Genomic DNA, 26,911 nt, shown 5'->3' on the forward strand with positions numbered 1-26,911 from the left:
CCGGATGTGGATCCAGTTGGTTGAAAGCGCCGGGCGCTACAGTAATGGCCGCTCTCGGAATTGCGATGGGTGGTGGCAATTGGTTTTCGGCTTTGGCGCTCGGGGTGACTCTCCTCAAATGCCTTCTCATCCCCACATAGTAAGGGACCCGCACCACGGTTGGTCAAAGCGGGAGAGAGAAGCGAGGATGCCCGTGGGTGGGAGGAGGAAAGGGAACTTGAACGCTCCTGTAGGCTCCGCTATGCTTTTGCTAAGCTTCCCGCTCCGCCGATTGATTGTTACTTGACCTGAGAACTAGATCATAGCCCTGGATGGCTGGGTTCAGGCTTGGCGCTGACTGACTTAAGTGTTTTTAAGCCTTGGGTCTTCATCCTTAATATGCAGATTAAGAACACTCACCTCCACCATTCGTTCGGCTGTATTTAACAGTTGTCTGCTGGGCTAGGCACTAGAGATCCAGTGGTGAGAAAGACATTTCCGATTCTTGCCCTCAATAGATTAGTGGGGGCAGACAAAAACGAATGTTTCAGATTGTGATAGGATGTATACAAGAAATTGACTACAGGTCAAGGCTTTACCCCTCTTTTAGGAGGTGATGTTTGAGTTAAAATTTGAAGGATGAAAGAGAATAAGCCGTGTAAAAATCAATTCAAGCATAGGAGAGAATAAGTGTAAATGCCCTGTGGTAGGAAAAAAAACCTCAAGAGCATTCTGGGAACAGAAAGTGACCCTTGTTGCTGAAGAGCACGATGGGAGGAGGAGAATGGCACAGGATGAGGTGGACAGTGGCCAGATCACACAGGATTAGATTGCTATTTGAAAAATAGAGGGGCAAGGCTGAAAGCATGGAAACCAGTTAGGAAGTATCCACCAAGTAATATGTATACTGTGGGTACTCAATATTAGCTTCCACCATCTGTTCATCCTTCCTAACTCTTATCCCATCATTTATCCTTTCATTCCTTTTCTCCCTTCCTTCCAGGTCTCCCCACCCCTTCCCAGTTTAGGTTTTGGTTTACTGGTATCATTTGGTTCAAGTTCTTGGTGATATCCTGCTGGGTATGGAAGAACTGTATGGATAGAGTGTACATTTATACTGATGTGTCTATGTAATTATATAAGCAATGAAATGTGTGTAGGTTTAGCAAAATGACTTACAGGGACTTAGAAAAAGGAGTTGGTCAGTTGAACTTTCTGTGCAACTGAAAATAAATAAGAAACATATCTCCATTTTAAAAGCAAATTGGAAAAAAAAATCTTTCTAAAATGAAGAAATTCCTTTCAAATCGGAGTGAAAGGGAATTCTTTTTTTTTTTTTAACTGTAGATCTGTGTATATAAAGTAATGTTTCTTGCTTTAGTTACTTCAGGGTTGTTACTTTCAATACTGCTCTTAGTCCAGGATTAAGAGCATATATAGTTGTAGTTAATGTTCTGCTTCTCAACTGCAAAACCCTGGGATGTGAGAGGGAAGGACTACAGCATTACGGTATTACAGGATAAATGTAAATATAGTGAACAAACTGTTAACTACTTTTTGTATACCATGTACTGGGCTAGGTACTACAGGGGAGGACAAAATGGATATGATCACTAATCCTATAAAGGGTATAGTTTAGTAGGATAACAGTTCCAGCAACAAATCAAAGTAAATATGTAATTACACAACTACACTTGTGTTAAGTGTTATGAAGAAAATTAGCCAGTAATCCTGTAGGAAAGTACTGTATGATCAAATGTTTAATCATATAAATAGAATGTATTGTGTGCAAGTGTATCAAAATTGTTTTATTTCGTCATTCACTTCACTATGCTCTTGCTATGATGTGCTGAACAGGGAACATGGTTAGTGAAAGGAAGATAAACCTGGCTGTTACTACAAAACTTAGTTTAACAGTGTTTAAAGAACACAACTTTTTTATCTGTCTCATAATTTGGACCTCTTGTGTACATACTGCTAATAACATGAAGACCTTTCTCTGCACTATATGCAAATGGTAACTAAACAAAGCCACTTTGAATCCTTAAAGGTTCTTTCCAGGTTTATGACAGTAATTGTGTTTACATTTTATGGTGCCTAGTATTGACACAGTGTTATATCTCTATATTAAACAGATGAATCCATTAAAAAAAAAGTGTTATAAGGGAAAAGAATGGGATTCTATAAGGGGACTAACTAGGGAGACTTAATTAGATTGGGTGTCAAGGAAAGTCTCAGGAATTGACATGTAATTGGAGGCCTGAAGACCACGCCCAATACATGTCTTTTGATAAACATATGTAAATGTATTTCTGTTGACTACTGAATATACTTAGAAATTAAAATGCTAGATCAATTTTGAATTGTGATTTTGAGGAATCCATAGGAAATTAAGGGGACATTGTCAGCAGGAATTTGGAGATACCTATCTCTAGAACTCAGGAAAGAGATCAAGCTTGTACTGTGGTTTGGAAGTCATCATTGTACTGTTAATAATGGAAGCAATAAGAATGAATAAGATTGTCCAGAGTAGAATAAGTTGCATAAAAAGAGGACCAAGAACTGAACATAGGGGATCATCAGCGTTTACCTGATGAATATTGGAATGGAAAGCCATGAAAGTTGGCTAGGAAACTCAGGAGATAGCTGACACTGGAAAGGTTGTATAAAACATTGGAAAGTGTTAATCGGGTTTTGCTGTGGAACTTGTTGACTTTGATGATGAGTGGTTAACTCCACAGGAATGTGTTGAGCCCGTCTGTATATCGGGTGCTGTTCAAGACATGGAAGGGAAATACTGCAGTAGACAAATGGGGAAAGAAAATTATTCTAAAGAGGGGAGAAAGGCACAGAATATGCCACCCCAAAATATGTCTCTTTGCCATAAGGATTATTTGGGGCTGATTATTTGGAGAAACTGCAGATACAGGAGAAGCTCTGAAAACTGTAGAAGTTACCCTTTTAATAAGATTTGTAAGTTTTTCCTTTTTATAAGGAAAATTTATGTGAGAAAGGGGCCTGTACCAGAAAGAGAGCTGTTACCAGAGATCACTTTTCCACCTGAGAGACTTATCTGCTGGCAGGGTGACCTTTGTGCACCAAACATCTTCTCACTTGAATTCCTTCTCCCCATTTGAGGCCCCAGGCTCCTATCCCTGTCCTTAGTTCAGGGTGGTATATAAGCCTTAATCATTTGGCCACTGTTTAAGCCTCGTGTCTTTCTCATCTCTTTTCAGGCTCCCATATATACATATGTTATTAAAATTGGCTTTTTTTTTTCTCCTGTTAAATTTGTCTTATGTCAGTTTAATTCTTAGACCAGCTACAGAACTTAGAAGGGTAGAAGAGAAAATGTTTCTTTCCCTGCAGGAGAGATTCTTGACTATATTTACACATAGTGAGGAATTAGGAGACATGGGAAAGGCTGGGCAGGGGCCTTTTCTCACCTTCTCCATCTGATGAACTCCTACTCATCCTTCAAGTTCTAGCTGGTGTGTGAAGCATTTTCCAGATAATGAATATTGTTAGAATTCTTTGTGAACAAGAGTAAGTGACCTCTGAGCAATAGCCAGAAGACCTCCCTTAAGAAAGAGTATGGGGGGCGCCTGGGTGGCTCCGTCGGTTGAGCGTCCGACTTCGGCTCAGGTCATGATCTCACGGTCCGTGAGTTTGAGCCCCGCATCGGGCTCTGGGCTGATGGCTCAGAGCCTGGAGCCTGCTTCCCATTCTGTGTCTCCCTCTCTCTCTGACCCTCCCCGTTCATGCTCTGTCTCTCTCTGTCTCAAAAATAAATAAACGTTAAAAAAAAAAAAGAAAGAGTATGGGATTTTGCCCAGCCCTTTAGATAACTCCAAGAACCTTTTCACTTACTTGTAGATCCCCAACTTTTCCAGAAGGAGGTCTGGCCTTCAGATAAGTGAGATGTTTCGGGATTATGTAATGCCTGTTTGTGTTTTTAGAGGATCATGAACTATGGCTGTATAGGAGTGTTAGTCCATTTAAAAGCATAATTTTAGAAATGTGAAATTGATAAATGTAACAAAATCTCATTTTACTCATCTGATTACTTTGAATAGCCATTCCACAGATTTTGAAGTACACCGAAACTGGCTTGCTATCACTCACAGTTTGCCAGTATCACAGTGGTATTATGAGGTAAGTTTAAATTTTCACTTTTTTGGTGGATTGTCTTTTACAGTGATGTGTGAAATCATATAAGCCTTACTGATATCAGAAGTTTTCCATGTGATTATAACTCTAATTAATCTTTATAAAAATTGTACTTTTTCCTCAGTTCTGTCCTCTGACACTATTAGGGAATCCCTGTACTTCAAAATGAGTTTCCCAAACAATAAATTAGAAATTATAATATTTGCCACACCCCTTTTGAAAGAATTTGGGACTGGGAAAGAGGAATAATTAGATTCCAGGCCTGGCTCTGTCACAACATGGAAAATATATTTCATTTCTCTGAGCCTTAGTTTCTCATCTGGCACATGAAGATTAGGAATGAATTATTTCTAAGATCCTGCCCATCCCCACTATTTATGAAAAAAGAAATAATCAAATGTGATATATAGGTTTCTGATAATATACAAACCATTCTCTTCTATTATTTATGAAAATTATGTATTTTTATTTCTGGTATGAATTACTAAGTTGCATATGACATTTCAGAAGTGTCTTGATCAAAAATAGCACTCTGCTGCAGGGAGGTTTTTTTAAGACAATCTGCAAAGTTTTCTCTTAATTCATTGTTGCTTTTTGGGTTTGTTTGTTTGTTTGTTTGTTTGTTGTCAGATCAGAATAGTCCTTTGTACCAAAAAAGCTTAAGAACAATTGACCTAAGGGACCGAGTTCTTCTCACATAATAACATTATAAGTATTTGATAGGAATGCTAAGGATCTTTAAGTAATTGCTTTAGTATAAGATAGTTCAGTTTGCACATATACATATCCATTAGAAGACATTTTGTGTGGCCTGGCGGTCAAGAGTTTGGGGCTGTGATTCCAGACCACCTCTCTGTGACTTTCAGTTCTGCCAGCTAACACCCATGCTGAGTGACTGGGCAAACTGCTTGACCTCTCAAAGCCTCAACATACCTAACTATTAAATGATAATAAGTATTAGAGTGAAATGAATATGATGCTTATAATACTTAGCACAGTGCTTGGAACAGAAGTGCTCAGTAAACATTAAGAGTTATTAAGAATTAGCATTATTCATATTATGACCCTTAAATAAGAAGGCAGCCCCCTGTCTTCCTTTTCTCTCTGACCATTCCTTCTTTGTCTCCTTTGTTAACTTTTCCTCATCTGTACACCCTTTAAACAGCTGGTACTCTCTAGGGTTCTCTTTGTGGTACAGAATTTCAATTCTGTAACTCTTTCTGGATGTTCTCTCATTTGTTCCTATAACCTTCACCACTGTCTGTAAACTTAGGATTCCTAGAACACTATTTAGGCTAAAGCTGTCTTCTTTATCAATTTATTTTAGATAAAAGAGTCTTATATAAAAGATACTCTTGTGGTACCTGGCTGGCTCAGTCAGTAGAGCATGCAGCTCTTGATTTCAGGGTTGTGAGTTCAAGCCCCACATTGGACATAGAGCTTACTAAAGGAAAAAAAAAAGTATTCTTTTAATGGTATACTTCTTTGTTCCTCCTGCTCTGCTCAAAAATAACCACAAGAGCCAATAAGGAGCAAAACTAAGTTGTGGGCAAGGCTTGACTATATGAGACAAGAACCTCACAGTAGGGGATAAGGCTGGAGAGGCACATGAGGTCAGGTCTGGAAGGGTCTCTCTGACATGGTAAGGAGAGTGAACATGTGAGCAGTGGACTACCTAACTGTGACTTCAAACCTACCTTTCTGCTCTTGCTTCAGCTTAAATTGATTGGTCGACTGGTTGGGAAAGACACCAAAGAGACCCACAGTAAATACTTGTGGAATGAACACAGTTGTTTTGAATCTTCATATGAAGAAGTTGGATATTTCTTTTTTTTCTTTAAAGTTTATTGGTTTATTTTGAGAGAGAGCATGCGCATGTACACACGTGAGTGGGAGAGGGGCAGAGAGAAGGAAAGAGAATCCCAAGCAGGCTCCAGTGCCATCAGTGAAGAGCCCAACATGGGTCTCAAACTCTCAAACCCTAAGATCATGACCTGAGTTGAAATCAAGAGTCAGATGATTAACCAACTGAGCCACCCAGGCGCCGTGAAGTTAGATGTTTCTATATCTGAAGAAATAGCTCTTCTTGAGAGCAAGATAGAGTTGCTCATATTAAGCAGTGTGGTAAGCAGCCAAGGGCGTTGCACCTAAGACCAGATATCATGAAACCAGCACAGGCTGACAACTCCTAGAACTGATAACCAGCAGAACCAGAAGAAGCCTGCAAAGACCCAAGACTGATTAAGCTCCTTTAAAAAGGGAGGACTTTTGCAGCAAACTGTCAGACTCTCCAGACGTTGAATACAGTGAAAGGGTCAGTGGGTCTTTGCAGGCTTCTTCTGGTTCTGCTGGTTATCAGTTCTGGGAGTTGTCAGCATGTTCTGGTTTCATGATATATGGTCTTAGTTGCAACGCCCTTGGCTGCTTACCACACTACTTGACATGAGCCACTGCTTGACATGAGTGACTCCATCTTGCTCTCTACAGCTCTGTTGTACTAGCTTACTGAGCTAATAGATTTGGAGTCAGAAGCCCCAGATTTTAGTTCCACTTCTGCCAAATATTAGTGAAGTGATGGAACTGTTTACTTGGGAGGAAATGATAGCTAATAGCCTAACTGGCTTCCCAAAAACTGTTGAGGTAATAAAATGGCCCAGATGGAAATCCTTGAGGTCCAGAGAACCTTCTGAGCTAGATTTGGAAAGTCTTTGTGTGGGGACTAGGAGCAGCATGTAGAGAGCCTCTGAGTGGTATGGAATTGGGACTAGCAAAGAAACGACAGGGACATTTTATTTTGGAAAAATGGCCATCTCCCAGGCAGCACCTGTCCCTCCCAGTTTTTTTCAATGCTTTTCCTAGTCCCCATTTTATTGAAAGTAATAAATGTTCCAAATAAGGTAAAGTAGGACAAAACCTTTTACACTTCTGTAGAGTAAATGGCTCTTTCAGGGTAGAGTGAACTCTGACATAGAAACTGTAGCTGGGAACTGCAGATGTTAAAGCTGATGTTGACTTTCCTGGAATTATATGGAGGAGTAATTTCTAACTTTGTTTCTTAAATATCTATACCCTAGCAAGAAAACATTAAAATAAAAAAATTTTTTTAAGTTTATTTATTTTGAGAGACCGAGCACATACAGGGAGGGGCAGAGGGAGAGGGAGAGAGAGAGAGAATCCCAAGTAGCTTCTGCACTATGCAGAGCCCGATGCAGGTCTCCAACTCACAAACCGTGAGATCATGACCTGAGCTGAAATCAAGAGCTGGACGCTTAACCTACTGAGTCACCCAGATACCCCGCAAGAAAACATTTTGATCATTTACTACTCCATGTGAGTTTATTTATAAATTACAAAAGTACTGCCTTATTAATATACTATTAAAAGTAGACATTAAACAGGATGAAATTAAAAAATAGAATTTCTAACTTTTCTTTCTCCAATTTAATAGCTCATCCTGTTTACACTCCCCATTGGAAACTTGGGATTAGGGAAGGAACTTTTCATAGAGAATTTAATGGGTGGGTTCATAGCCTGAGTGCTTAAGACATACAGCCTCTGGGTTTGCCTCAGATCTGAGGTTTTATACATGTTGGTACCTGCAGGGGGAGGAAACAAGCTACTTCTTATCTGGACCCAAAGTTGTCATTTAGCCTTACCATGAACAAAGAGCTAACAAGTAGTTTGTCAGAGTCTCTCTCACCTCATTTTATACCACAGAGCGACCCTAAATAGCAGTCCCTATGAGCACCCAGTTAGTACCCAGTGAACCTTCAGTGCAATTCCAGAAGGAGAGGAATTTCCCATTGAAAAGAGCAACAAAATACAGAGTAGGGAGATTATTATTACCATCTGAGCTCTTAGAGGTGCAAGGTCTGAGTTTAGTTTTAGGGACATCCTATGGTGATAGCAATAATTTTTTAAATGATAGATAATATTTACGGACACTTTGTTTCTGGTTCAATACTATGTAAATAGTATTTGAAATGCGTATGTAAAATTTAATGCAGTAATGAGGTAGGTACATCCCTGTTGTTTGGGTGAGGAAATGGAGACTTAGAGTAATCTAACAAAACATAATATCCTGAAGTTATATATTTCATATACTATTTCATATGATCTGTATTTTCATTTACTCATTAGTGATTGCTTATTTATTTAACTAATGATTTTTTCATACTTAATGCATCAGGCACTTACTAAAGGTTCAGAATACAGAAATGGCAAGGAGTGACTTTTGCTCTCTTAATCTCAGTATCTGATAACCTATAAGAACAAAAGATAAATAGCATTTGTGTTATCTTTTGTCATTCATAACTGTGTTTCATATGTATTATATCAATTAACCCTCACAATACCTCATTTTACGAATAGAGAAGTTGAGTCTCTGAGACAGAACTTGAACCCAAGCTAGTGAATCATTTGTTATACCATAGCTCCCTTTTTATATTTAGATGAGTAGCACCATGTCAGAACCAAGGTTATTATTGCAAGTTTCATTAATTTTCTTTGAAATATAGTTAATTCTATTTAAGGAAAATTGAAGACCATTATTAAATAACTTAGGAACCAGGTTTTGGTGGTCTGCTCAGTCTTACATAGAAATTACTCTATAATTTAATCATTGATTTAAAGTTTTGGTTTTTTTTTTTTAATCTCTGTACTCATTGTGGGACTTGAACTCACAACCCCAAAATCAAGAGTCGCACGCTCTTCCAACTGAGCCAGCCAGGCACCCCAGGTCATATTTTAAATGCAATTTTATTTCATGTGCTTTTTTAAAGACTAGAGAGTGAGGATTTTCAGTCTTCACATCCACTTTGTTTATTCAGTTATTTAGGATATGTTCTATTTTTTTATTTTTACAGGCAACTTCAGAATGGACCTTGGATTATCCGCCTTTTTTTGCGTGGTTTGAGTATGCCCTGTCACATGTTGCCAAATATTTTGATCAAGAGATGCTGAATGTCCGTAATCTGAACTATTCCAGCTCGAGAACCTTACTTTTCCAGAGATTTTCTGTCATCTTTACAGATGCACTCTTTGTGTATGCTGTCCACGAGTAAGTCTGAGAATGTCATTTTGTGTGGAAGGTGTTGAGGACATAATACAATATTAAGTAGTATTAACTGGTTCTTCATTTGAGAGAAACAAAGCTCACATGATAGCAAATTCTAGAATAGTTCTGAACTCTGTTACTGTGTTTTAAACTGTACAGTGAGTAATTACAGTAGGTAGTCTAGCTATATCTTGTGGAAGACAATGGGGAATGAGGTGGGATTACAAGGCAGAGGCAGAACGAGAGACTGTGAGTGTTCTGAGGAGTAGTCTCACGTAGAGTTCCATGACCATTTCTCCTGCTCAGAATGGCTCCATATGCTTTTCTTTCCTTTCTTGTAACCGGCCCCCAGAGGTTTCTGTGACCTACCCTATTCTTTAGGATATACACACACGTACATACAGCACACACACTCGTGTACACATATTCATTGTGCTGACCACCAATGGAGTGTCCATTCTAGTAAACTCAGGAAACCTTAGTGAGTGCTTTTAGTTGTTGTTTCTGGACTCTTTCCTTCATGAAGACTCTTCACTAACTTAAAAAAATTTTTTAATGTTTATTCATTTTAGAGAAACAGAGCACAGGCAGGGGGGAGGGGCAGAGAGAGAGGGAGAGAGAATTGGAAGCAGACTCCAGGCTCTGAACTCTCAGTACATGAGCTATGAGATCATGACAAGAGCCGAAGTCTGACACTTAACCGACTGAGCCACCCAGGCGCCTTAGACTCTTCAGTAATTTTAAGTTATGTTTATATTTTATATTTTTATGCTTTGCATCTTTTACTTATAAATTAATTTTAGTTGAATAGACATATATACAATGTCTTGCACAGTGACTTGTAAGTAGTAAGTTCTCGGTTAATGTTGGTTCCTATTCTGTCCCAATACTTTATTAAGCCTGCTGGTATGATGTGACAGACCACCAGCTGTGTCCCTTCATGACCCTTGTCACAAATGGATCATTTCTATTTGTGAGGCCCTCTACACTGAACCCCTGCCCCATTTAAGCAAGAGTCCCTTGGCAACGTTTTAACCCCTGCTCATTCTCAAGGAGTAGTTCCCACTTGACACCTTAACATTCAATCTGTTTATGACCTAGCAAGAGTTGGAAGGGAAGGTGAGTTGTGATGTACTCCTTTAAACTCAAAATGGTCGAATTGAAGTTCCTAGAGAAGGCATATAAGCAGAAGGAAGAGGGAATAGAATTCATTTCTACCTACAGTGTAGAAGGAACAGTTAAATAAGATATAAATTGTTGAGATCTATGTCCCAGTTCCCAGAACCAGGCACAAAGTATAGACAGTAACTTAATTTTCTCAATTACCCTGTAAGGTTACTGTCTCTGTTGATGAAATAGGCTCCATGGAGGAAAAGCAGAACACCTTTTGCTAACCCCTCTTTAATTGCATCTTTATTGTCTGTTTCTTTTTTTGGGCTTAGATTTCTGTTTCTGCGATTTGCCGATACTCAGACGTATTTTTTAAAATCCTTTTTCTGGGATTATACATCGTTGTCAAAATTTTGGAAAACAGGAAACCACACATGTACACAAAGTAGAAGTGACCCATACTCCTCCACTTACAGCTATCACCATCACCATTTTGCTATATATTATTTCATTCTCTCTTCTATGTCTGAATATAATTTTTATAAAATAAAAATAGGATCATAATTTTTTTCATTTGCTATTGTCATTTAATAATAGATCTTGACCTTTAAATGATACACATTTTTAATAAATGTTTTTAAAATTATTTGGACAATCAGGAGCTATGAGTTTGTGGCTCTATTTTTTTTTTTTTAAGGGGATGTTAGATCTGATAGGATTTATTTATTTTTAATGTTCACTTTTGAGAGAGAGAAACAGAGCATGAGCGGGGGAGGGTCAGAGAGATAGGGAGACATAGAATCTGAAGCAGTCTCCAGGCTCTGAGCTGTCAGCATAGAGCCCAACATGGGGCTCAAACTCACGAACCGTGAGATCATGACTTGAGCCAAAGTTGGGGCTTAATCAACTGAGCCACTGAGGCACCCCATTCTATTTTTTTTCAAATGTTTATTTATTTATTTTTGAGAGAGAGAGAGTAAGTAGGGGAGCAGTAGAGAGAGAGGGAGGGATTAAATCCCAAGCAGGCTCTGTGCTGTCAGGGCATAGCCCAATGCAGGGCTCGAACCTACAAACCATGACTTGAGCCAAAATCAAGAGTCGGACGCTTAACCAACTGAGCCATCCAGGTGCTCATCGTGGCTCTATTTTTAATTTGGCTGCTATGATATATAATTTAGGGTACCATATTATTCTGGTCTGCATTTTTTTATTATAGTTGATACACCATGTTACACTGTTATATTAGTTTCAGGTATGGTCTGCATTTTTTACACTTCAGGACTAAATAGTGTGTGCCCTCAACTTTCAAAATCCTTCCCTTTGAGTTTATGGTGGCTGTTTGTTTATTTTTCATTTTACTAAATGAAGACTGTTTCAAATCAGCAGAGCTGAAAAAGAGACACGGAACTGACCCTGAGGTCTTTGTTTCTGCTGTCACCTTTTTAAGCAGTCAAGAACAGCATGGACAGTTTATCAGGAATAGCTAATAAAATATGTCTGAGTGTATCAGAGTGTACTCTGTAGTGGTATGGTGATGTTCTAATGAAGATAAAAGCTCTTTCTGCTTCCTTCCTGGTGTTCCACTGTAGGTGCTGTAAATGCATTGATGGGAAAAAAGCAGGTAAAGAACTTACAGAGAAGCCAAAGTTTATTCTATCAGTGTTACTGCTGTGGAACTTCGGGTTGTTAATCGTGGACCGTATCCTTGACATTTTCTGCACTATTCCCTTACTTACTCTGATATATACTAAGTATGAGATTAATTATTTCTTCGGTGGTAATTCTGAAATGTGAGCTGCTTTTGAGAATGGGTGTGGGGTGGGTCCGTGGGTTCCTAAAACTATGGTTTCTATGGGTTCTCCCAACTGTACCAGACACTGATTTTGAGAGCACTTTGTTTCTGAAAAGCTAGTGGTGATATTCAAGAACCAGTTAAACCATCAGTAAAGCAATATACTGGGATTTGTTAACTGTCTTTAGATTCATCAGATACATATATCTTACATAGTTTTAGAACACATTATTCTAAATACCTTTTCTAGGAAAGGGCCTGTCTCAGTGTTACATATGGGACCAGGCAGACCTTCATGCTCTTCTACCACCTTAGATTACCACATATTAACAGGCAAAGTTCTTAAATCCAGAAGATACGAATGAAACTAAAATCTTAACGACAGGAGCCTAGTATTTTACAGTTTTCATAAAAGTAGCCATATGTGAGGAAAACACCCACACTTTGGTTCAAGTCTGACCTGGACTCAGCTCTTAGCTATGGCATTGCAGTAGCTTTAGGCCATGTGTAGATTAATGGCTCTGAGCTCTGATGTCCTCACAGGTTCGCTGTGAGGCTTACTAAGATTGTGTATATATACTATAAACGAGGGGGTGCTGCATGCCAGTGGCCTTCAGTAGCTGTTAGGTCCCTTCCTTTCTCATCCCTAATTTAAAAAACAAAACCAGAAAATTCCCTGTCCTGTAGCTGCTGGGTCTTTAAGATAGAAAAAACATGGGAAAGTTTCCTGGTTTTCTTCTTAAACATAATTTTTTTTATCCCCTATATAATCCTTGGCACTATATACATTTATTTTATTTTATTTTTTATTTTTTAAAATTTACATCCAAATTAGTTAGCATATAGTGCAACAATGATTTCAGGAGTAGATTCCTTAGTGCCCCTTACCCATTTAGCCCATCCCCCCTCCCACAACCCCTCCCGTAACCCTCAGTTTGTTCTCCATATTTATGAGTCTCTTCTGTTTTGTCCCCCTCCCTGTTTTTATATTATTTTGCTTCCCTTTCCTTATGTTTATCTGCTTTGTCTCTTAAAGTCCTTATATGAGTGAAGTCATACGATTTTTGTCTTTCTCTAATTTCACTTAACATAATACCCTCCAGTTCCATCCACGTAGTTGCAAATAGCAAGATTTCATTCTTTTTGAAAAGAGTAACACTCCATTGTCTATATATACCACATCTTCTTTATCCATTCATCCATCGATGGACATTTGGGCTCTTTCCATACTTTGGCTATTGTTGATAGTGCTGCCATAAACATGGGGGTGCATGTGTCCCTTCGAAACAGCACACCTGTATCCCGTGGATAAATGCCTAGTAGTGCAATTGCTGGGTCGTAGGGTAATTCTATTTTTAGTTTTTTGAGGAACCTCCATACTGTTTTCCAGAGTGGCTGCACCAGCTTGCATTCCCAGGCACTATATACATTTTAATTAGAGTTTGTCTAAGGTTTGACTCTGTTTATAGAAAACACATTTATGAGAAGTTCAAACTGGAGGAATATTTTAGTCTTTAGTTTACCTATTAGGAAAGCATTTGCATTTTTATATTCAATCTGCTGGCACAATTCAACTTAAATTTGGTATCCTCTGTTGTCTTTCCTTAATCTAAGTCCAGATATTCATTTCCAGTACAATGGTTTTTTATTTGGATTAATGCTACTCTCCATTGCACGATTATTTCAGGTAAATACAAAATAGGCTGATTAGATTTTTGCCCTTAAGTCTGACTTTGAGCTTTGAAAGGCAACAATAAGTTGGTGATGGGTAGACTTATTTGATGGACTGTTTTGAATTGTCAAGCACTATAGATAATTTTATTGCATATTTCTCATAAATCCCATCTTCTCTTTTGACAATAATTTTCTTCCTTTTACGCATAGACTCTAGAAACTTGTTAGAGGGTGGCAGGCCTGAAATAAACTTGTGTTGCTGTATTTGGCTGGAATCATTTACCTAGGAATGAAGTCTCCAGTTTTTACAATATAATAACTGATGGTGGGGTTTCGTCGTCAGAAGTATATAGCATAGTGTAATGGAAAGTATGGGATTTGGAATCAGAAGATTTGAGTTGAAATCCTGACTGACCCTAATGAACTGTATGACTCAGACAGGGCTCACACAAATGCATTGGCTACTTTGGGTTAGGTACATTATATATAATATCTTATTGAGTAAACCTCACAACTGTTCTATGAAATTATTGTCATTATTTTCCTCCTCTTTATAGAGGAAGAAATCAGAAGTTCATACTTTGGGGTCACCTCTCTGTATGCTGGATAAGAATCCTTAGCACTGGCGTTTAGGAATTTATAGGGAATTTTGATTCACAGTCAGGTTTGGGAACCATTACCCGAAAGTAAGTCATTTAACCCCCTCAGCCACAGTTTTTGCATCCATAAAATGAAATGTACCTCTTATTACATTCTTATTTGTAAAATGGGGGCCCTCTACCTCACAGGGACTTTGGAAATATCAAATTTGATAATCTGCTTTAAAATTCTTTGTCAACTATAAATGTCTGGATAAGTTTTTGTCTTTTAACCATAAAAAGCCATGTAGCACTTAGAGCATAATTGGCATTCAGTGAATGATTGTTAAATAAAGTTTAGCTAGACCTTCTCTGAATCTTAAGTTGAAAAAGCGGTGATCAGAGATCTGGAAACAACCCATTATTTTTCCTGATCATTCCTCACTCATCTATTCTAGAGCACACCCTGATGAGACAGTGAGAGAAGGAACCTGGCCTTTCATGGCCCCTTTGGCAGCTTCCTTCCTGAACCACAGGAACATTATCTCATTTGATCCCCAAATTCCTGTGAGGTAGGTAGAATTCAGATTTATTTAGTTATAGTCAACTTGGGGATTTTTTGTTGTTGTTGTTTATTTGTTTTAAATCAGAATACCTTTAGTTCTTGTAGGTAGTTTGTTAGGATCAAGTACTGTACTCGGTGCCTTCAGCCTGATACTACTATATGTTACCTGATCTATAACACCAGATTTAGGTGGCTCTTTGGTAGCATAACATCATATGTATTCTTTCATACTCTCATCCCCAGGTCCAGGGGATGAGGGTGATTGAATTCTCTGGGCTTCAGATCTTTAAGGAGCATTGGGGTGTGTTTTTATGATAATGTGTCCTGTACCTTAGCATCAAGCTAAGTATTAAATAAATATTTGTTGCAGTAATGAACTAGGCTCAGTATAAAAACTAACTAGAATCACTTGCCTGTTTTCTCCTTATATTGCATGTAGAATATTTGCCTGAAATTTAAAACCTTTTTATTATAGCAAACTTAAATCATATACAAAAGTAGAGAAAATAAGAATAGCACAGTGATCTACACACAAACACACACAAGATTATTTTGAAACATATCCCAGATGATTTCATTCATTAAGCATGTCAGAATATAGATTTTAAAATATGTATTTTTTAAATTGTGTTGAAATACACATAAAATTAACTATCAACCATTTTTTTAGTGTACAGGCTAGTATTGTTTTAAGTATATTCACATTGTTATGCAACCAGTCTCCAGGGTTTTTTTATTTTTTAATAAACTTAATTTTTAAAAATAGTCCTAGGTTTATAGAAAAGTTAACAAAGATAGTACAGAGAGTCCCTGTGCCCCTCACCCATTTTCCCCTCATGCCACCATCTTACATAACTATGACACTTTCATAGTTCATTCTTTCAACAAGACTAAAAAACACTATTGTACACCTAAAACCAGCATAACACTGTATGGTTAACTATCTGGAATTAAAATTAAAACTTAAAAAACAAAAAAAGACTAAAAAATCAACATTGGTGCTGCACTCAGATTTCACCAGTTTTTCCACTAATGTTATTTTTCTGTTCCAGGATCCAACCAGGATACTACATTACTACATTTAGTTTACCCTGAATTTTAAAGTGATATTTCCCTTTTAAATCTCCTAGAAAAGGCATATGGAAGGAGCATTTCTCTTTGCTGTTCTTCTACACTTCAAGCACATCTACCTCTATGTAGCCCCGGCTTATGGTGTATACCTGCTACGGTCTTACTGTTTCACTGCAAATAAACCAGGCAAGTTTTAGTGACAATAACGAAACCATTATTTTCTTTTTCCTTGATTTGGTAGCTTGCTTCTTGAGAGGATTTTATGAGGCACAGCAGATATCTCTCGTTTATTGATCCTATAAACCCTTGACCATTCTGACTTTTCTGTGCTCTTGTCACATCATGAAGGTTGGTGTGCTATCAGGGGATACTTCTGGTTTTAGCATATTGTATAAGTTATGGTTTTCCATGCTCCTGGTAACGGTAATGTTCCTTTTCTGTAGATGGATCCGTCCGATGGAACAGTTTCAGCTTTGTCCGTGTTATTTCTCTAGGACTGATTGTTTTTTTAGTTTCTGCTCTTTCACTGGGTCCCTTCCTAGCCTTGGTAAGTCCTTTATTTTTTAAATTAAGTAATACATGTTTTTTGTTGTTGCTGCTGTTGTTTAGAAAAAAATAATAAAACAAAGAATGTATAAAAGAAGCAAATCTACTTTTTTCGGATTCTTCCCCAGTATGACTCCCCAAAGACAGAATGGTGTTCTTTCAGACATTTTGGTTCATATTCAAATACGTATCTGTATGTTTACATGTTTAACTATATGTCTTTCACACACATAGACACACACACTTACACACAGAATTGATGATCATTGTTCGCAGATTTCCTTATTTGCTCATTTGCTTACTTGTGATAATTTATTTGTAACTCCAAAATCAATACTAATGGTGTTGCATAGTCATTCACTGACAACATTCAAAGTGCCTAGAATATTATAGATGTTCGATGAATATTTTTCGTTTTCCCCTTTTTCCCTCACCCTGGGGTCTCCTCCTTTGCAGCTCGTAAATTCTTCCCTTATTATAATTATCTCATAGCAGTACTGGACTGGTATTCAGCATATCTTGTCCCACTCAACAGATGAGTAGGTTAGACAAGAGGAGGTTCTGTGAACTGCTCAGGATCACACAACTACTTGAGGGAACAAGGACTAGAACTTTCTACACGCTATGTCACAGATGGTTCTTTAGTTCTCTTTTTGCATTTGGAAAAGATCGGTCACTGTTTAATCTCTTTTCTACAGAACCAACTGCCTCAAGTCTTGTCCCGACTCTTCCCTTTCAAGAGGGGCCTCTGCCATGCATATTGGGCTCCAAACTTCTGGGCTTTGTACAATGCTTTGGACAAAGTGCTCTCCATCATCGGTATAGTAGCCAGCCTTCTTACTTAGACGATGGATTTGGACAAGTCATACTGAGAAATGGAAAATCCTGCTTTGTGTTTTGAATGTGGCTGAACTGTTTGTTCTCCGGCCTTGTGTCTCAGCTTTCAGAATAAACAGGGGAGCAGTTCTAGGGACTAAGGTTTCAGTGTAGTAGACAGGCTGTGTTCCTTATAAAAACCATTTGTGGCAATGAGGTTGATCCTTTGCTTTGGAAAAAAAAAAATACAATATTTAGACATTTTTAAAAGGTAATTTTTGCCTTGAGTAAAATGTTATTCAGCAGTTAACTCTGCTTTTAAACTTAAATGTGTGCAGAAGGAAAGAAGACTGTGTAAGCTGTGACTCTAGGTGTTCTATCAGTAAGGAAAATGATAGTCATGCATGAGATGAGAAGAAATGGGAAACCTAGGCTAGGCTTTTAAGTTTGGGTTGTGATAAAATAATAATAATAATAATAATAATAATAATAATAATAATGTATATCTTAAGATGGTTCTACTGAAAATAATTCACTCTAGAATAACTCACAGTAGTTTGTGAATATAGCCTAGCTTGATGGGAAATGGGGAGGATCAAGAGAAAGGTCAGTAAGCTTTGTCTGAAAAAAAATGGGCCAGATAGTAAATAGTTTAGGCTTGGCAGACCACATAAGGTGTTTTTGTTTGTTTGTTTTACCACCTTGAAAAATATAAAAACTCTTCCTAGCTTCGGGCTATGCAAAAATTAGTCACAGGCTGGGGATTTGGCCCTCAAGGTAGAATTTGCCAATTCCTGATCTAGAGTCTGATGATTTGGTTGGAGGCCAACCTGCATAAATGAGTGGCTCTGTGGCATTCTTCAAGTCACTTGATTCTTCTAGTGAGTATAATAAGAGGATAATGTAAGTAACTGTACCAATGCACTATGTTGTAAGAAACATGCAATAATAAAAAAATGCTAGGTTGTTAGTAGCAGGGGCGTTGTAGCCAGACAGATCTGAGTTTAATTCTACCACCTATCACTTGTGTGACTTTGGACAAGTTATACATCTCTCTGTGCCTCAGGGGTCTGAAAGTAATGGCTACAAAGCTCTTGGCACAAGTAGCTGCTGTCACTGTTTTGGTGCATACTTAAAGGAAATCATAATTTGGTATTATCCCTCACCCACTGTGAATCCAGCCTTGATGTCCAAGGACTCTTACAAGGAATTTCTTAACATTTGTATTCAAAAACCTTAAATAACCAGCATGGTATGAGGTATAAGGGCCACTTTCCTTGTCCGAGTGAGAAAACTAGGCTGTACATTATCTTATATATCTGCCTCTTCAAAGATGTCTTGGTCATGAATAGACACTTTTCTAAAGAAGACATCCAGATAGCCAACATGCACATGAAAAGATGCTCAACGTCACCCCTCATCAGGGAAATACAAATCAAAACTACACTGAGATATCACCTCACGCCAGTCAGAGTGGCTAAAATGAACAAATCAGGAGACTATAGATGCTGGCAAGAATGTGGAGAAACGGGAACCCTCTTGCACCGTTGGTGGGAATGCAAACTGGTGCAGCCGCTCTGGACAACAGTGTGGCGGTTCCTCAAAAAATTAAAAATAGATCTACCCTATGACCCAGCAATAGCACTGCTAGGAATTTACCCAAGGGATACAGGAGTGCTGATGCATAGGGGTACTTGTACCCCAGTGTTTATAGCAGCACTTTCAACAATAGCCAAATTATGGAAAGAGCCTAAATGTCCATCAACTGATGAATGGATAAAGAAGATGTGGTTAGGGGCGCCTGGGTGGCGCAGTCGGTTAGGCGTCCGACTTCAGCCAGGTCACGATCTCGCGGTCCATGAGTTCGAGCCCCGCGTCAGGCTCTGGGCTGATGGCTCAGAGCCTGGAGCCTGTTTCCGATTCTGTGTCTCCCTCTCTCTCTGCCCCTCCCCCATTCATGCTCTGTCTCTCTCTGTCCCAAAAATAAATAAACGTTGAAAAAAAAAAATTTAAAAAAAAAAAAAAAAAAAAAAAAAAGAAGATGTGGTTAATATATACAATGGAATACTACTTGGCAATGAGAAAGAATGATATCTGGCCATTTGTAGCAACGTGGATGGAACTGGAGAGTATTATGCTAAGTGAAATAAGTCAGGCAGAGAAAGACAGATACATGTTTTCACTCATGTGGATCCTAAGAAACTTAATGGAAGTCCATGGGGGAGGGAAAGGGGGGGGGGAGTTACAGAGAGAGAAGGAGGCAAACCATAACAGACTCTTAAATCCTGGGAACAAACTGAGGGTTGATGGGGGGTGGGGGAGAGAGGAAAGTGGGTGATGGGTATTGAGGAGGGCACCTGTTGGGATGAGCACTGGGTGTTGTATGGAAACCAATTTGACAACAAATTATATTTAATATATAAAAAAAAAGATGTCTTGGTCAGTGGCAGTAGCTTTAAGAGAGACTCATCAGACTGAAGGGAAAAGGAAAGAGGTTAATGAATACAAAATAATTTGGTAGTGTACACCTCCCCACATTTCACTGATTTTCAGTAGACCTTGTCTACTACAAGGCCATGCTCAGACTGTCCTTGGCTGTCCTATTAGCTTGTTTGGGATGGAATTTGCATCATCATCCTCAGACTTGGTCATCTAATAAGTATTCCTTGAACACGTATGTGCTGGGGATAAAAATGGATTAATAATCATTTCTGCTTTTAAGAAATCCAATACAGTGGAGGAAATGAGTGCATAAACAGATACAGGGCAGTAGGGTGAACACTAGATAGAGACATGTACAGGGTCCATATGTGTGTACCTAGCCCACAAGAAAATCAGCTCTACTTTTTTATTTAAAAGATTTCTCAGATGAGGGAGTGAATTAGGAGTTAACTTAGAGAAGTGATTAGGCCATTCTAAGCTAAGGGGACAAGTGTGGAGAGTGCTATGTCAATTCATTGTGGCCAGGCCACATTTAATCAAGCAGAGGATATGAGATTGGAGAGGAAGGGGCTAGATCATGGAAGACAGTTTATGCCGTGCTTGGGAATATGGACTTTATAGGCAATGAAGGATTCCAAGCTGGGATGTGACCCTGGTCAGACTTGCATTTTAGAAGCCTGCTTCATTTTAGAGGTGAGAGAGAGCAGATTGATATTCATACTGTCTGCACGAATTCCCTGTTCCAGTGCAAAAAGCTGCTTTGCATCATATGGTCTCAAGACCAGAGGCATTTTAGATAGAATAGTACAGAGTTGAGTTTTAATACAGCTCGACCTTGAAGCAACAATAAGATTTAGTAGATTTTTTTTTTCTCGAGGAGTTGGTTGACCAAATATAAAAATAAAACAAAATATCTACTTACTCTCTAGGTTTGGAATTGAAACTTCTTGATCCCAACAAAATTCCCAAGGCCTCAATGACAAGTGGTTTGGTTCAGCAGTTCCAACACACAGTCCTTCCCTCAGTGACTCCCTTGGCCACCCTCATCTGCACTCTGATTGCCATATTGGTAAGAATTCACCCACGGTACTCGTTTCTTGAGTTTTCTCTGCTTTTCTTTTGTGTGGCTGGTTAATTTCATCTTTCAGGTTTTTCCAACTATAGGACAAATACCATAGCTGTCATCCTGCTGCAGACTGAGGTATTTCAGAGCAATTCTTAGAGTAATTTTGAACACCTTAAGGAAAGATTACTAGTACAACCTCTGCGAGAGAGATCCTTGCTGTGGCTGTTAGATCATTTGTTCATGATCTGAGGGGAAAAAAAGAAAAGCCCAGAGAGGAAGGGCCAAGGACTGCACTGTGGAGAAGGAAAATGTGTGTAGTGGGAACATCCAGGTTTCTGTTGTTGTTTTCATCCGTGGCTAACTGGTCAAAAATCCAAAGTTGCCTGGACTGCGTGGATATTTTGTCTTGATGACGACAATGAGTTAAGAGAGTCAACAGTGGCTCTTTGAGTGTCAAACATTGAATCTAACATGACTCAGATGGTGTTAGAGGCTTCGTTCATAGCTGTTTTTGTTTGTGATCATGATGCTCTCAATTTCATGATATGATTTTAATGGCATTCAGTATAAATAACTCAATTCTACTTTAATTATACTCAGTTTTAATTTTGGTTTCTAAAAGATCAAACCTATTAAGATACCTGACCCCGCTTAATTAAGTGGCAGTGCTGATGGGTAATTAAGTTCTGCTGGCCTACTTGTTCCCATGTTCTAACTGCCTAAAACTTTCTAAAACGTCAGCCTCATAAGCTGCATATGGAAGGCCCTAGTTTTATTATAAATTACAATCCAGCCCACAAAGCTAGGTATGTATTTATTAAAATGGTAAAATCTAATTTATTATTAGCCTCAAAATGTTTTTGAACTTTTGTAGTTTGACCTGATATCAGTCATTCAGTATTAATTCTGATGAACAGAATTAATTTTTTTAAGTTTATTTATTTATTTTGAGAGAGACCGTGAGCAGGGGAGGGACAGAGAGAGAAGGAGACAGAGAATCCTAAATAGGCTCCATGCATAGAGCCCCCCCAACACAGGGCTCAGAGTCATGAAACTGCAAGATCATGACCAGAGCCAAAGTAAAGAGTTAGACATTCAACTGACTGAACCACCCAGGTGCCCTGAACAGAATTATTAATGAGTTAAATATGTATTTCCAAAGCCTTCTTTTCTGAGTAGGTTTTTAGTTGTTGTTGTTGTTGTCTTGTTTTGTGTTTGAGAGGGAGTGTGCATGAGCCAGGGAGGGTCAGAGGGAGAGAGAGAATCCCAAGAAGTCTCTGTGCTGTGAGTACACAGCCCGACTCAGGGCTTGATTTCACAACCATGAGATCATGACCTGAGCTGAAATCAGGAGTCAGACACTTAACTGACTGAGCCATCCAGGCGCCCCCTGTGTAGTTTTTTATAACTTCTGGTGGAGTGTTCACATGGTGATGAATTAACCCAGTGTAAGGGAGAATAGTCTAAGATGTACTGGTTTGCAGAGATGATATAAATTGTATTCGCCTGAACAATGTTTCTGTAAAGCCTATTTTGAGTGATACTGAAGTTTTATCTTTGCCTGTTGTTTCTAGCCCTCTGTTTTCTGTCTTTGGTTTAAACCCCAAGGGCCCAGAGGCTTTCTGCGATGTCTAATTCTTTGTGCCTTGAGCTCCTTCCTATTTGGGTGGCACGTCCATGAAAAAGCCATACTCCTTGCAGTTCTCCCGATGAGGTAAGCACATAACTCAGTCAGCCGGCATTTCTGGCAGATTTCGTAATGAGCCTGTTGTTTTCCATTTGACATGTTCAGTGGGATAGGCAAAGGCAAAGATGTACAGGAATAGATTTATACTAGGACAGGACAGGGATGCTTAACTGGGAATATGCACACACAGTTACTGCTGTTTTTTGTTAAGGGTACTACAGCAATTAAGAACCATGATACAAGGTGTTAGATCTGGATATTGAATGGCAGCATGGTATAGAAAAGCATAGGCTTTGGTGTCACCTCATTGGCGAAAATAAGATTTCATGGTTTCTTGTTAAGTGTTGTTAGAGTAATGATTGAGTCCATTATGGAGTAAAATTTAATACTTGTACAGAACTTCACATTTTGCAGAACTCTTGTTGAGGTGGTTTTTGGTGGGGAGAAGAGGGGTTTGGTTGGGTTTTTTTCTTTTTGCATTTTTTTTTTTCTTTTGAGCCTCACAGCAACCTTTAAGGTAATTAGGATAAATGGATATCATCCCGTCTTAACATCTACAGAAACTGGGCTCAGAGAGTCTAAATGACTTATCCAAAGCCACACAGCTAGCAAGTAGCACAGTTAGGACTTAAACCTGAATGTTATGATGCTGGTTCCTATGATCTTTTCACTGTACCATGCTAAAAAATTAAAAATTAAAAAAAATTAAATGCAGTAGTGTCCATTTTGCATATAATTAAATCCTGATAGATAGATGATATTAGAATTAGCCTTTTTTTTTCCTTGAGATTTTTCTTAAATCTTGCGAGAAATTAAGCTCTGAAGGAAACTTAAGCACATTTGTCACGTCAGTATATGGCTTGTCTGGATTCATTCAGCAACGTAGAGTTTCCGAATTAAGAAATAGAGCAAAACTTCTAATGTCTTTAATTAGAACTCATACTAAGCACCATCAGGCATGGGGCACTGCCCAAGAGAAGAGCTCCAGGTCTGGAAATTAAACTCCCAAGTCCTGTCTCCCTGGCTACCACCACAAGGCAGCTCCTAGTCCCACCATGTCCCTTTCTGTGAGGAAGGCAGTTACTCAGGGAAGCAAGACTCTTTTTCAATACTCCCCAATTCAGTGTGGTACATTCTTCCATCAGTTGCTTAAATTTTCCCACGAAATTAATATTCTCAATTATATTGGACTTGTAGCAAAGATCAGTATGTTAGCTTATGCATAAGCCAGTGCTAGAAATAATAGATGCCGTTTATTCAAGCTGTCTGCTGCAAGTGTAAGTTTCAGTTGTTGTTTTAAGGAATTATTATAAGAATTTTTATTTTTAGCCTTCTTTCTGTGGGAAAAGCAGGAGATGCTTCAATTTTTCTGATTCTGACCACAACGGGACATTATTCCCTCTTCCCTCTGCTCTTCACTGCACCAGGTAAACAGCTTTTTATTTTAGAGAGAGAGATTTGATTGCCATGCCTTTTTCATCAGGGCCTAGAGATCAATATATCTCATTTAAATGACCTTAAAATCTCTTGGAAGGAGAGAGCTCCTCCATGCTCTTAAATAAAACCTCTAATTTGTTCCTAATCCTCAGTATCTTTAGATGTCACAAAGATGCATCATTAAGCTCAAAAAGCATTGCCAGCACTATATAGCTGTGCCAGTGTGCTTATTATATTGCCTTGAGTATCATATATCTTTCTCTGATCAACTGAATTATCATCTGTATTTTTTTTTCTTTTAACAGAACTTCCCACTAAAATCTTACTCATGTTACTATTTACCACCTATAGTATTTCCTCACTGAAGACTCTATTCAGGTAATCCAAAAGAGTACATTTAAAATTATGTTTGCTATTGTGAAATGTTTATTCCTAAATGGTCCGTTAAGCCTTTAAAAAATATTTTTTTTCAATGTTTTTTTTTTTTTTTTTTCAACGTTTATTTATTTTTGGGACAGAGAGAGACAGAGCATGAACGGGGGAGGGGCAGAGAGAGAGGGAGACACAGAATCGGAAACAGGCTCCAGGCTCTGAGCCATCAGCCCAGAGCCCGACGCGGGGCTCGAACTCACGGACCGCGAGATCGTGACCTGGCTGAAGTCGGACGCTTAACCGACTGTGCCACCCAGGCGCCCCTCAATGTTTATTTTTGAGAGAGAGAGTGCACAAGCAGGGGAGGCACAGAGAGAGAGGAGGACAGAGGATGTGAAGCAGGCTCCACACTAACAGTTGAGAGCCCAATGCGGGGTTTGAACTTACAAACCATGAGATCATGACCTGAGCCCAAAAAGCTGCCAGAATTTTTTTAGGGACGAATTACCCATAATCACATCACTCTGACATGACAACATAGTTCATGTCTTTAACTGAAGGACTATTTGAGGAGGGACTACCTAACTTAAATTAAAACCTTATATGAAAACTTAATATTAGAATGTAAAATATGCATTATGAGTAAAGCCACATAAATATAGATGCATAAAGCTAATATATATGTAGGGGCGCCTGGGTGGCTCAGTCAGTTAAGCGTCTGACTCTTGGTTTTGGCTCAGGTCATGATCTCATGGTTCAGGGATTTGAGCCCCACATTGGGCTCCACACTGACATGCGGAATCTGCTTGGGATTCTCTATCTCCCTCTCTCTCTGCCCCTCCCCTGCTTGCTCTCTCTGTCTCTCAAAATAAATAAATAAACTTCAAAAAATATTTAAAAAAAAATTTTTTTAATGTTTATTTTTGAGAAAGAGAGTGAGTGCTAGCGGGGGAGGGGCAGAGAGAGAGAGAGAGAGAGAGAGAGAGAGGGAGACACAGAAACCGAAGCAGACTTCAGGCTCTGAGCTGTCAGCACAGAGCCTGACGTGGGGCTCGAACCCATGAGCTGTGAGATCACTACCTGAGCGAAGTCAGACACTCAACCCACTGAGCCACCCAGGCGCCCCTACTTCAAAAAATATTTTTAAATAAATATATGTAAAAATTCTTGTTATAGAATTATGGGTAGAATTTTTTCTCTTCTAAACTTAATATAATGTTATCCATATAATTTTTTAAAGCTCCTTTATGATTCATATCTGATTATGTCCATAAGCCTCATATACTTAATTATATTACAACTCAGTTCTCACCATATGACCCAGCAATTCCACTGTTAGTATATACCCAAAAGAACTGAAAAGAGGAACTCAAACAGATACTTGTACACAGTGTCCATTGCAGCTTTATTCACTGTGCCAAAAGGTGGGAACACCCCAAGTGTCCATCAGCAAATGAATGGCTAAACAAAAGGTGGTGTATACATACAGTGGAGTACTGATCACTCAGAAAGAGGAAGGAAGTTCTGATGTGTGCTACAACATGGATGAACCTTGAAAACATGGGCTAAGTGAACTAAGCCAGACACAGAAGGACAAATACTATATAAATGCTGTAGAATAGGCAAATTCATAGAGACAAAAAGTAAATTAGAGGTTACAGAGTAGAGGTTCGGGAGGAGGAATGGGGAGTGATTATTGCTTGATGTTTCCAGAGATTCTGTTGGGGTGATGAAAATGTTTTGAAAGTGGATAGTGATGTTGGTAGCAGAACACTATCAATACACTTACTGGGACTGAATGGCATACTTAAAAATGGTTAAATAGCAAGTTGTATGTTATTTTACCAAAACAAAAGCGTCTTGAAAACCATCAATTACCTATTGTGTAGCATTTTTTTACATCAGCGTCACAGCATCTAGCTCCCTTTCCTCCCCCAGATGCAGAGCTGGTTCTCTCAGCAGCTTCACTGAGGCGACAGCATGGGTAGATGACGATTGGGTAAATCTGGATTGTTGAGCTAGTGCAGTGGTATATCATTCTCCATTTTTTCTAAATGTGAAATTGAATGCACTCTTTTGACAATGGCTTTAGCTATCATTCACATCAGGACGGTGCAGGTGGGAAGCTTCAGCTGAGAGATGTTTGCTAAACCAGGATGACTTGTTTAAAATGAGACTTTTCTCTCCTTTTGTCTTCAGAAAAGAAAAACCTCTTTTTAATTGGTTGGAAACTTTCTACCTCCTTGGCTTGGGGCCTCTGGAAGTCTTCTGTGAATTTCTATTCCCTTTCACCTCCTGGAAGCTGAAGTACCCCTTTATCCCTTTGTTACTGACCTCAGTGTATTGTGCAGCCGGCATCACATATGCTTGGTTCAAACTGTATGTTTCAGTGTTGTCTGACCCTCCTTCCAGCAAGACAAAGAAACAATGAATAAAGGAACTGCTTGGATATCTTCCAAGCAATTATTTCATGGGAAATTAATCAGAACTTGAAGAAAGTTGCTGGTGGCATGAACCATTCATTTCAGTGGTTCTGTTTGGAAGACCATT

The 26,911-nt window shown here is 38.8% G+C and overlaps 1 protein-coding gene across 1 annotated transcript; it reads left to right on the forward strand.

Annotated features, from left to right (window-relative positions):
• ALG8 (ALG8 alpha-1,3-glucosyltransferase) lies at positions 1 to 26,814 on the forward strand. The gene is made up of 13 exons (XM_030332813.1): positions 1 to 139; positions 4,056 to 4,134; positions 9,015 to 9,208; positions 11,905 to 12,014; positions 13,727 to 13,794; positions 16,055 to 16,181; positions 16,439 to 16,542; positions 17,240 to 17,360; positions 20,729 to 20,868; positions 22,440 to 22,579; positions 23,882 to 23,979; positions 24,295 to 24,367; positions 26,561 to 26,814. The coding sequence occupies exons 1-13, from the start codon at positions 45 to 47 to the stop codon at positions 26,790 to 26,792; spliced, it is 1,581 nt and encodes a 526-aa protein (XP_030188673.1). The 5' UTR covers positions 1 to 44; the 3' UTR covers positions 26,793 to 26,814.
• Positions 26,815 to 26,911: the final 97 nt, after the last annotated feature.

Source organism: Lynx canadensis, chromosome D1 (assembly GCF_007474595.2).
Source record: "Lynx canadensis isolate LIC74 chromosome D1, mLynCan4.pri.v2, whole genome shotgun sequence".
Taxonomy (NCBI): domain Eukaryota; kingdom Metazoa; phylum Chordata; class Mammalia; order Carnivora; family Felidae; genus Lynx; species Lynx canadensis.